The sequence below is a fragment of the Zonotrichia albicollis genome, chromosome 1 (genome assembly GCF_047830755.1).
Source record: "Zonotrichia albicollis isolate bZonAlb1 chromosome 1, bZonAlb1.hap1, whole genome shotgun sequence".
Taxonomy (NCBI): Eukaryota; Metazoa; Chordata; class Aves; order Passeriformes; family Passerellidae; genus Zonotrichia; species Zonotrichia albicollis.
The window spans coordinates 39,270,881-39,283,249 of record NC_133819.1 but is presented as its reverse complement, the minus strand read 5'-3'; the positions used below and the strand labels follow the sequence as shown (position 1 = coordinate 39,283,249).

General features: G+C 44.8%; 1 protein-coding gene across 11 annotated transcripts in view; it reads right to left on the bottom strand.

The window, feature by feature from the left end:
• RARB (retinoic acid receptor beta) overlaps positions 1-12,369 on the bottom strand; it is a 323,775-nt gene that overhangs the window by 5,645 nt on the left and 305,761 nt on the right. For all 11 annotated transcript variants that reach the window (XM_026799015.2, XM_026799019.2, XM_026799028.2 and 8 more), the window contains 2 exons: positions 8,344-8,520; positions 834-1,038 (listed from right to left, as the gene is read on the bottom strand). In XM_026799015.2, coding sequence (XP_026654816.1) covers positions 834-1,038; positions 8,344-8,520 — 382 coding nt within the window. The remainder of the gene's footprint in view (positions 1-833; positions 1,039-8,343; positions 8,521-12,369) is intronic.

The window sequence follows — 12,369 nt, the reverse complement described above, 5'->3', positions numbered from 1 at the left end:
TAGGAGCCCATCAATGCTTTTAATGGGTTAGGGTTAGAGACACATAAAATCGGAATGATTTTGTACTAAAGGGCCACTGCCAACAAAGATTGACTCTTGTGTTTCAAACACTCACTTGTAGCACCCAGTTTGTGTTTCAACAACATGGCCCAGCTAAGCCAGGTGTGTTTCTACTGCTAATCCAGATTTTGTCAAGGAGGAGGAGGAGAGACCAAGTGATTAAACCAACAGAAATTTACAGAGTATTTTGGAAATTATCTGAGAATTCACTTTTTGTATTTTAAGCCTATGATTTTAACTGACAATCACCCTTTTGAGTTCCCTTCAGCCCCAGTTTGGAAGTATAACACATTTTTTTGCTAAAGAAGGTTATCACCAATGGCTTCCATGTGACTGAAACCAATGCAGATGCATGCAATTATATTTATGAGTAAAAGCTGTGTAATTGGGCATCTTGCTGTAAGAAAGCTCACTCATGCAGGTACCCATACACTGCTTAGCAAAAACACAGCAGGACCCCATCTCCAGAGGTCCCTCCCAACTCCAACCATTCTTTGAGGTATCTCAATGCCCTTTGTCAGGCAAACAATAGGACTGGTTGCTTGACAGAATGATTTCAGTACTTTTATTTTCAAATTATCAATAATAAAACCAGTAACTATCAACAGTGGAAAACAAGCCTTTAGCATTAAGTGGCTTATAAAATATATATAATATTGTTACAAATATATATAATATGTTTAAGTAAAGGAAAGCAAAACAAGTAGAACATAAATGAAGACATTATCATGTGTGTCCTTTTGAAATGCATCAGAGTTCATGCAGTACAATACCTCCACAGATGAGGCAGATGGCACTAAGGAGACCTGTTTCTGTATCATCCATTTCCAAAGGCAGGAGCTGGTTGGCAAATGTGAACACGAGATCAGTCAGCGGGCCAAATCCGGCATTGTGCATCTGAGTTCTGTTTAGGGTAAGGCCATCTGAAAAGGTCATGGTGTCTTGTTCTGGTGTGTATCTTGTGCAAATTCTAAGGATCTGTGGAAAAGAAACAGAAAAATGGAATCTGAAGAATTTGTTCTATGAGAGGTTTGTTGCCTTTTCTCGGTGTGGCGAATGACAGTGGAGCGTTACTTGGCCACGTCAGAACAATCTGAAAACTAACTCCAGTTTGTGCAGTTCTGGCTGCACAAAAACTCTCAGGTACAACACAAATGTTGTGACCATGTGTATTCCTTGTAACACAAACCTAAGGACAGAAATTTCCCCCTAGTTATGAAATGATCAAAACTTTGGAGCAACTCTCACCACTCAGGTCACCAACACTACAGTGATATCCACAAAACCAGTTCTTTCATTAGTCTGCCACCTGCACCTAACTATAAAATGTGACTGATCTGATGAACTGCTGATCTGATCCCACAAGATCCTGACAGCATCTCACCACTTTGAACAAAGGCATATCTCACTGATTTTGGGGATCACTTTTGCACAGCAGCACTTCCCTGGGTCGTATCTTTGACAAGGACAACGCTGTGGGAGCGGAAGCTTGTGGGAGTGAGCGCGGACAGCTGTGAGCTGCTGAAGAGGCCGAATTTTGGGCTGCCCTCCCCTCTTCTGCAAGAGCAGATGGGCAAACACTGCTATGGGGACACAGCCCTCCATCTCCCCAGCAGCTACAGGCAGGGTTTCCTTGGAGCCCTGCTCACCTTGTCAGCCTGGGAGCTTGCCCCCAGTGGAATATCAAACTCTGCACCTCCAAACAGCGGCACACACGACTCCTGGCAGCCTGGCCAGTGGTCTGAGGAGTTGGCCCAGCTTTTCTTCTTTTGCAGCGGTTGTTACTTCTGTGTGCTGTAACACCAAACATCCCTACCAGCCTGCTGGCTGCCAGCCTTCCAGCAGGCTCTGGCGCTTCCCCCTGCGGAGCCCCAGCGGTGGCAGCCCCCGCCTGCCTGGCGCAGAGCCGCCGACAGCGCCGCTCGTTCCTGAGCACGCCCAGGCACTGTTGGCTTTGGCCAGTTCCCTTGTGTGCCGACAGCCACCCAGCGCTGACCCCGGATGAAAGAGCCTTCGAGGGGAGGACGGGGATTCACACCTCTAACCGGGCACGGAGGAATGCAAAGCACATGAATAAAACACCGAGGATGCTCCACATTTTGTTAGCAAACGCCTCTGGGGTAAGGGCAGCGCTGTCACAGCAGCAGAGGTGGCAGCAGGGCCAGCGAGGGAGCGTGTGCGCGAACGCTTCCCTCCCAGAGCAGAGCCAGGGTGTGTGCCACCATTTGTGCCACCCTCTGTGGTGGCACAGGATCATTTGTACAGCTGCAATTAATGAACACGGCCGTAAGCACCTAATAAAAAAGGCGTCCATCATGTTGACATATTTCTGTTCTATATATCAGCGCTCAATGTTTAAAATAATCAGAGGTGGGAGAGGGCTTGTGCCGAAACTAAACTGAACTGAAAGCCTGCCGAAGTCAGGCTGATTAGCTGAGCTAAGACTACAGCTGTGTTTTTTCAGGGCTTGACTGTATTTATTTCCCATCCTACTTGGTTTTAAAGATACAACAAAAAAGATTCTCATGAATATAAGAGAGCAGTGGGAGAATTTAATTACTCCTATAGCTTCTGAGGCTCTGAGTCAGAGGCCCCAGCACATGGCAGCTGACCAGTCTGGGCTTGGTTCTCCCACTTTCATCTTTGCCTGGCAACACTGCCCCAAATAAACAGAGAGGAGAATGAGGAGAACACAGTCTGTAGGATACCTAAAGGGAAGCTTTCATTTCTCTTCTTCAGTTCCTTGGTAAGAGACTTAATAAGGTGTATTTCTGCAGATGGATCTTCAACTATTTTCTGTCTCAGCAATAATCTTATCTCACATTCTGGGTATACCTTGAAGCAGTGAAACTTTGTACGGTTGGACAGGAATGTCTGACATTGTTGCCTTACCCCCGAATTAGAGTAAGTTCTTGAAATTACTTAAATGAATGACCAAGAGTCACAAATACAAGCACACAGCACATTAATTCCTCAGTGACCACAAATTTCCCATAATATACGCCATCTTAAAAGGCTGCTGGTTGCTAGGTTTTACGTAGTCGCCAATGTATTGTTCAGGATCATTAGAAAAAATTAACATTATGAAGCACAGCACCCTGTAAGTAAGAGGCAGCATCTTTACCACATTCAGAACTGCCAGTAACCACGGGCCATGCTCTCCCCTGAAGTTCACAGTGGGTTGCTCTTTTAAATCATTAAAAGATTGTACAGAAAGCAGAAGAAACATGGAGAATACCTGGTGTTCCAGAAAACAAAAATTCCAAAGCTACATATTTACTGTGAACCCAAGAGCTGCTCAGTTCACTTCTCTAATGGCATGCAGGAGGAACTGGAGTGCAGCTCTTCCCACCTGAGGCCTGCACAGACAGTGGCTGCCTTCCAGTAAGGGTGCATGGCTGAAGAAGATCACGTATCCAACTTTGGGAGGAACAAGGCTCTGTACTTCTTACCTGGTACTGCTTTTCCCTTAGCTCAGCCAGGCCGAAAGGCAGCCCCTTTGACTCCAGTGCTACTTCAATTGGTAAGCCTTAGCAAGCAGTTCCTCCCTCCACAGCCTCAGGACTCCCTTCCCAACAAAAGAGCAGGGCAGGATGGGGAGCTTGATTGGGCAATGCCGTGGAGTGTTCCCCAGGCTGCCTGCAGCTTCCCCGGCAGCTACCCAAGCAGGGCTGGCAGATATGGATCCCCCAGATCCTCCCTCAGAGGGCAGGTCTGGACACCAGCTGCCACAGAGATCCCTGCCCACAGGACTGGGGTGCCCTGGAGTGATGTCCCCAACAGCCCAGGGGCTGAACACACACCTGCCACCACGCACCAGGCTCTGGCTCCCTCGCAGCAGAGCTCCCTGTCCTTGTTTCCCAGTGCCACAAGCCCCATGTGTTTGGGGCTGCAGGACAGGAGTGCTCAGCAAAGAGCACTTCTATCCTGCTGTTAGCTGTTACCCCAGGGCTAAAACAGAGGAAGAACTTCCAGGCTGAATCCTCGCTGGGAACAAATTTGGGTGAGGTTACTCAGCCTCGAGCCAGCCCCTGTGGGCATGCACAGAAAGGGACCTGCAGGGGCCCTGAAAAATTTGTAATTAAAATTGAGCTACTTCAGGCTTAGGCAGCAAGTAGGACGGGTTTTAGTTGAGGGCAGCCTTCAGGCCTTTGGATCCCAAGTGCTGCCCCAGCCATCAGCTGCGGGAGCCTGCAGCAGCTCCGCTGGGCACTGGCACAGCTGAAGATCAACTATGTGTTTTCAGCAGTGCACTTAACTTGACTGCAGCAATCAGCTCTCAGGTTTCCTCTGCATTCCTTTGACATTATCCCACAACACGCTATTATTAAACTCCAAGACAGATCATTTGAAATGGTGTTTTACTCATTTTTTTCTTTCTTTTTTTTAAATTTCTGTCCTTCATCAGGATCTGTGAAACGCCATGGATATTGCTGATTGTTGCTAAACTGCTCTTGGGCAAATTTCCAGTGTCAAAGTAAAGCTGATTTCAAGCTCATATTCACTGAAGAACATATGGGAAACATCAGCACTTCAAAATAAGAAATCACGATATCTTTCTCCATTTTAAACTGAACTCCCAATGTCCTCAATGTTGTTTAGATTTTGCAACCAAGCCAAGTATTTTAGTTGTCACTCTGCTCTTAAATGCCACTTGCAGCCATAAATACAGTTTTCCCTCATTATTAAAGGGCTCTTTGTTTTAAGGAATATTTATATATTAAAGCATTAGGGATTCTTATGAGCCTGTTATAAAGTGCAAAACAAAAACCCTACCAGAGGCACAAAACCAAAGTCAGCCAGAAAGTTGCATTTATGACGTTGCTGCTACCACAGAACTGTTACTCATTTTAAACAGATTAGATAGGGAAAGCTGGTCCTATTTTGTAAGAAATCCTTTTGTTAGACCCTAGCTGCCTCAGCTGGCTGGAGCAGTTCCTTGAGAGGAGAAACCCAGGCAGGTGACTCTGAAGCAATGATGCCTTGTGGCACTGCCAAACCCCGTCAGCACAGCTTGTTCTGCACACACCAATTCCTGCCTGGCATTAACGCACAGGGCTTGCAAGAGAAAACAAAAATTACATCATTAAGGATTAGCATTCAAGGGCTTCTCAGGCTTTTATCCATTAGATTTAAGATAGTCTGGATTCTGGATTCTTTCCATATTTGTCTTGCCAGCAAGGCTGGGGATGCTTGGCTGCTGCTGGGCCAGTGTACCAGCAGACAGAAGCACTCACTTTTACAAGGGTTATTGACTGAAATTTAGTAATATTTATCCCTAAAACTTTTGGCACCAGACAAGATGTAAATTCCACGGTCCTCATTTGGCGCCTTGAGCTGCCTCAGGAAGCTTGATGTTTTTTCCCTTCCAGAGTTAGTGTTTGTTTGTACATAAAACAATTCTTTGGCCCATACCCATCGGAGTTTACTGAGCTCCTGGCACCACTTCCTTTGTCAGCCTGTTTAAGAGGGGCTTAAGTATCCACAGCCACAGGAAACAATTGAGCAGAGACCTTGGCAGGGTCTAATAATGCTCAAGACTCTCTACAGCTGGTGCTGAAGGGCAGGCAGGCAGTGGAGGGGTCCTGCTGGCAGGGAAGCCTGGCCACCCAACCTGGGAGTGCCACGCTGCTCCTCCCATGTGCTGTGGCTCTGGGAACACGTCCAGGGCATGGCAGAGCAGCAGGATCATGAGGGCACACTGCTGAGGCTCATGGCCCTGCTCAGCAGAGCTCACACTGCAGCCACTGGGTGCTCGGTGCAGCAGGAGGGGCAGCAGCGCACGCTCTGCATCTCAAGGCACTACAAAACAAAACACTCATAACTAGGACAACTGGCTTGTTGTGGGGGGGAATATGTGCTATTAAAACTGCTCCAGTACTGATGTTCAGCTTAAATAGAGAGCAGCACTGCAATTCTGATTATGTGCAGGTGATGCTGCTTTAATGGATACAGCATTTCACAGGCAGCGCACACTACGCATTACTGTGCCATGGTAATTATCCCATTTTCTTTTTAAGCAGCACATAAAATAGTCACATAAAGTTTGTGTAAATGTCACACAGGAAAGTTAGGACTATTAGCCGTGCTGTATCTGTTCCTGGGTTTGGAAAAGCCTCAGCTCCTCCCAGCTGCAGACTCTATGGTGCTCACTATGCCCTGCTCGCTTGGATGTGTCACCTTCTCTGGCTTTGTGAAAAATAAAAAACAGAATGAGCAGGTGATCTGGAATGACAGGTCTCAATGAAGTTTATAACTAGAGCTCGAAGGTTGCCAATGGCCACAAAGTAAAAGTGGTGGATCGTATTAAAGAATCAACTTTACTATCCATTAATTAGTTGAAATAAAGTCACTATTTACCACCTGCTTCATTCTCTTTTTCTAATCTGGCAACTAGGCTTTTATTTAATCACTTCAATCAAAGTGCCTTTATCGAGGCACTTCAGATAAAACCCCTACCAAAAAGGGGCCCCTCAAATTTTTAGCCAGTGCTGGCAATGGCAGCAATGAGCGGAACTGTTGCAGGGACCCTGTGCTATAGGGGCTGTGCACGTTCCCAGGGCAAGCTGCCACTGCCCACCCCAACAAAGAGCATCAGGGCTCACAGGATTACAGAATTAGGGAATTTGTTATCCAGCAGTTATGGAGCCAGGGCATGGGACAAACAAACAAGGTGGCAGCTTGAGGGCTGAAGTTTTAGGAGTAAGAGGCTTGGATGAGCAGGTTCTTGCCATATCCTGGCTCCTCCCCATCCTTTTTGTATAGTTTCTGTATTAACTATTTGTTATGGGTTACAGCAGCACAGCACAAAGCAGTTCCCATCCCCTGCTGCTGGCAGAACACACTCGAGGCACTGCTGCAGTTTTTTGATCACCATCTGCCTCTGGTGTGAGGGGAAGGTAACAGAATCTGCTGGGGACAGAGCTGGTGATGACAGGCGTGCAATCGGTAACGAATGGCCCTGCCCCACCGAGGGACACTCCCAGCAACAATGAGAGGCTGACTCTGAATGAGTGCCTGGATTAGGGAACAACGAGAGGTGACTCTCAAGCATGGCAGGGCAACCTCAACCTTCCCTTTTTCTATAGGCCAAAGAATGATACCCCTTCCCCTCTCCTACCCCTCTTCCTCCTTCATCAATGTCCTCTTGATGCGATTCTTCCAAACAGCTTTTGACAAAACAAGAGGAAAAGGTCACAGCAGTTAACGTCCCCCTCAACATGATCCTGTTTGAAGCAATGCACTTTTAGAAATTCCAAGATTAATTACTTCAACTTCAGCTTCCCTAGTTTAAACTCCCGTGTCATGACAAAAAATATATCTACAGTAGCCATCCTACAAGATGCTTCTGGACTGGCCAAGCTTGGCTCAATGAGGACCTGAAGGTTTGTGCTCAGGATGAAACATTTAAAATATGTTTACATTGAACCTACTGTTTTACTGCAAGTTATTGCTACAACCAGTAATATGAAGCATATTTGCCACTAAAAGCCTGAAGACCTCTGAGGTCTTGAAAAAGGAATGCTGAGATCCCAGAGGGCTCCTCTGAAGGTCAGCATGACAGAAACAACCAGAGACAAAGGGAGGGAAGGCAGCTTTGCCTTGACATAGTGGCAAGGCAAGGTCTGGAGACAGACTCCCAGCCCACCTGCACAGTTCCCTCCTGCAGGTTGCATGTTTTCCTGTTTAAAATTAAATTGCATTTAGCTAAAACCTGCAGTGAGTCCATTACATCGGCCACTTCCACAGATACCTGCAGCACTGGAGAAAGCAGGGGGATATGAGTGCCAGGGGCTTGTATCTGACAGGCTCCAGGCACACCAGCTTCCCCTCTAAAACCTTAAAAACACTAATTGTGAAGACTTGTGTCTTATTCCTTAAATTCCCTCATGAGCACAGGTACAGCACATTCCTAAACCATTATACAGTGGACTGTTCCTCTAGGTATCCTCTATACACAGGACAAGGGAAGGAAGGATGAAGGAGAAATAAAGGAGAAACAGGTCTCTCTTCAGTGTTAACAGTAAAGAAAATTTTCCAGAGTTACACATGCCACAATACCAAAATGTGTAAGGACTCATTTTGAGAAGTATGCTCACCCCCCAAAACACACCTCTGTAGGTGTGCTGGAGTCATCTTCTGACCACACCAGACTAACCAGTAAGTTCAATTTTACAACAGTAAGGTCAGGGCCATATTTCTCCCCCCTCTTCCTGTCAATTGCAGTAAAAAGAAGAATAGAAAACACATTAGCAGGAGAACAATGGTGTTAAAAATACATACCAGTATATCCAGGCAGGCTGCTTTCAGTAGAGTTATTTGGTCTGCAATGGTCAAACTTGTAAAGCCTGGCAATCGCTTTGCAAATTCCACTATTTTAATAATGCACTTTGTTGCAAGTTCACTGAATTTGTCCCAAAGCCCAAGGTCCAGTCGAACCCGATGATCTGCGCTGGAGTTCTGGAAAGACAGACAGACAGACAGAAGGCACCATAAATCAACAACGTCCCTTTCAGCAATCGGTTTTCAAGGGAAGGAAACAACAACCACGTTTTCCTTCCAGAAGTACTTTCTATTAACATTCCAGGCATTTTCTGCAGCTTGCTGTCGGGATGATGCTGGTTTTAAACTTGGATTAATCGCCTGAAAATTCCTTGGATACTTCTCTGTTACTTATGATTGCAGAGGCCATCTGTACAAGGAATACAAATGAACTTAAACATTTCCAAATGCCACCCTCATTATTCTTCCTTGCCATTATATAATAAGTGCATTGAGAAAGACAATTTACAGTTGTACCCCAGAAAATATAAATGAACAGTGGAACAAGAATATTGGGTCCTCCTCTGGAAAAAGCAGCACAATATTTGGAACATAGTTTCACATACTTAAGGTCTTACAAAATTGGTTCTGCTTAATTTCTCTGCTCTGTGGCCCTGCCACAGCTTTCTGAAGCTAGAGTCTCCCATGACTTACAGAGCATTTATTTACATAATGCTAAGGAAAAGCCCATGTGCCTTGATGAATGCTACATGCTCATTTGATGGTGCATCCAACATACATCCCCTCTGCTGGACGTGTAACAAGGACATTCTGGTGGCATCTTTCAGGGAATGTTTATATTCACCTACCTCAAAGTCTCCCTCATTTTCTAGAGTGCATAGATAACTTGTGTTAAGTTTGATCACAAACTCACATTTTTATACATTTGGAACAACCACTTAACCCTTGAAAAAGCTGAACATGTCAGCCAAGAACAGTCTGACTCAAAATCTGCTGTGGCCCATTTGATGCCAGCCCACCAACACTGGGTGTCATGAGCAGACCTGGTGAGTCCATTCCAATCCATCCAGGACTCCAGCAGAGTGACAAGAAAGAGGTAATGGCAGAGCTCTGAAGTACCCAAATCTCCTCTCCTTCTGCCCTCACATGCAGTGTATTGTCAGCATTTGATATTTAGGATGCAGCCAGTGCAATGGTGTCCCCCAGCCCCCTGTTTCATAAGGCACCAAGTTCAGTGTGCCTTGCAGCTGCCTTCAGCATCTGGGTGATCTCCTCTTCACTGCAGGAGGAATTTTACCTATAAAAATATGCTCAGGCAGTGGCTTCCTCCCCAGCTGCAGAGGAAGCCCATGTGATCAGCTGCCTCAGTCTCAGCTGGTTGAAGTTAAAATGTTAAATTAACTTTAAAATTAAAGTTAAATGAGCAGAGTCTCAACCTAAAAGTCTAACAGACATGGCAGATTAAATAGCCATCAAAAAGCATTCAAATTACACAGATCCCACTTTCGTGGAGGAAACATTTCCAATGAGCCTGCCACCACCACTGCTGATGGTGAGGACATCCACCTCTTAGAAAACCACTGAAGCCATTATCTTGTCAGCTTTCTTTGGTTCACGGGAAGGACACAGGGCATGAAGAGGCTGGTGGGGCAATGTGGAGGGAGCTCAGCTTGGCTGTGATGCTCTGGACCCCATCCCAGCACTGCCTTCACAAGACACCACCACTACCATCAGTCATGAAGGGGAAAGCCCTGACGGGTCCTCAGGGCACCACCAGCCTGACATTCACCCTCACTGGGAACAGCGTGGAGATTTGAGCCAGGAATATTTACATTAGGCCCTAATTGGAAAAAATAAATGCTGACTGTGCTGAGCAGTCTGAAGGAGCATGCATGCTCTTTCCTGCTACCCCTCTCTTTAGGGGATAATTAATTCATTTCATCACTTCTATTTGAATTTTTATTCTGGGAACTTCCTCTATTTTCTTTTGGGTTTTTTTAAATGACAAAAGAAAATATCTCTATAATGCTAAACCTAAAGTATTGCCTTCAAAATGGTCGAAAACTAATGAGTTAACAGTGATTGTAATGCCCTTTGAAACATTTCTCTCAGCTACTGGAGTATGCATCCCTCAGATTTATTTTATTTCATCCTCAAGGACCTTGGTGAAATACAGTACATTGGAGGAAAAATAAGATCAAGATGTGCAGTCATTCAGGCTGTAATTAAATTTAATAGGCAGTTTATCCAGTTCATAGAAAGATGGCATAGCAGAGAGCTACACAAAGCAGAGCCTAAAGCAGGAAATCATTTTACAATAGGGTATCCATCTGGAAAAAAAGACGTTGCATGAAACTAGCAAGTGTGAACGAAATCTTCATCAGTATCATATGAGGTTACTTTATCATGCTGCAGTGCCAGCAACGGGAAGTTTGACGTGTCTTCTATTAGGAGTAATGCACGGCCGTCGTAACTAATGTAAATCTAACTCTCTATTATGCAAACTGAAGAGAAGGGGCAGTTAATAAAATACAAAATAACCAGGTGTTTTATTTGCCAGGTGCCAGATCCCTCAGCATTGGAGCTAATGTGGTTTGCACATTTACCTCTAAGATGCTACAAATGGAAAGAGTTTTAACATTCTATCTATCACAAGTGTCACAGGAAAGAGCTGGATTTTTAGCAGCATTTCTCAGTATTGAAAAACCCAAAATGACTCAGTATCTATGTATAGGTTGAACAATAAAACACAGGGTTAAAAAAAAATGCACAACAGAAACAAAAACTCTGATTAAATTTGCCTGGAGATCTCCTCTATCCATGCTGTGAAAAAGATGCAGATGCTATGACTTTTCCTGAATATTTTACTGAAGTGGGTTTTTGGGTGTCTTTTCCAGGAGCAGTCTCACATGTTTTTCAGGCCTATGCACCAGTGCACATATGGTGGAACAATACTGTAATGCACCCTAGTGGCATCTTTATCAGTGGAAAAGCCCAACCTTGCTATGAAATCCAATTAAACAGCCATTTTTGCCACATAAATTGATCCCATTTTTTCCATCATTTTTGTTTTTTCATTGCAGGCTGCTCTGTATCCACATTAACAATATGGGATGAGGTACTCGTAGAAACATACACAGCAGCAGAATCCCTACTGTCTTTAAAATCCACTTTACAAAGGAAACAAGGCTCACAGGGGCACTCTGCCCTAATCAGGAGCACTTGTGATGCCTCTTTAGTAAAAGCAGCAATGCACTCCAGCTCCAGCGAGTTCACTGAGGACCACAGCACATGTCCCTGCTCAGTCCCAGTATCAGGACATACACACTTTTTTATATATGTATATATTCCTCTTCAATGGCACTGAATAATAGCTGTGGAGCTTCTAAGACCAGCACTTGCAAAGAACAAAATGCTGTCAAGATGTGTGTGGAACCTCTTCACTTCCAGCTAGCCAAGAGCAACCCAGGAGAATCTGCAGCAAGGGTCTGCAGAGCCAAAATTGTTTTGTGTTTTATCCTCCCTTTATCACAAGGCTGGATGTAACACAGCTGTAGACTTACAAATAATACCACTCTCAAGGGACAAGCAGTATAGTTACACTCAATTATACTATAAAGTATGACATCTCCAGAGAAATTACTCAGGCACTCTCTCTTACCTGGATGACAGTAATAAAACAGATCTGTTTATGATGGACTTTTGGAATCCATTACATTTAAACAGCTTGCTGATTCTCATCATTGGTAGAACTGTACTTGTCACTGCCCACCAAATGCAACTGTTAAGTCAAATGACCCAGGGAATTTAACACAGGGGCTATTCTCCCGTTATTTTAAGTAGACTTCTATTAATTATGCAAAGTATGGGGCCACTTTTTCTTTTTAAATAGCAGATGGGTATAAAAAAATAATTGAAAATGCTTCTCCAAAACCATTTTTAACAGCTAAAAACACACAATGGTGGCAGTAAAAAATCACCATGTAACCCTTCCCTCTGGGAAATGCAGGCTGCAGTGCTCAAGAG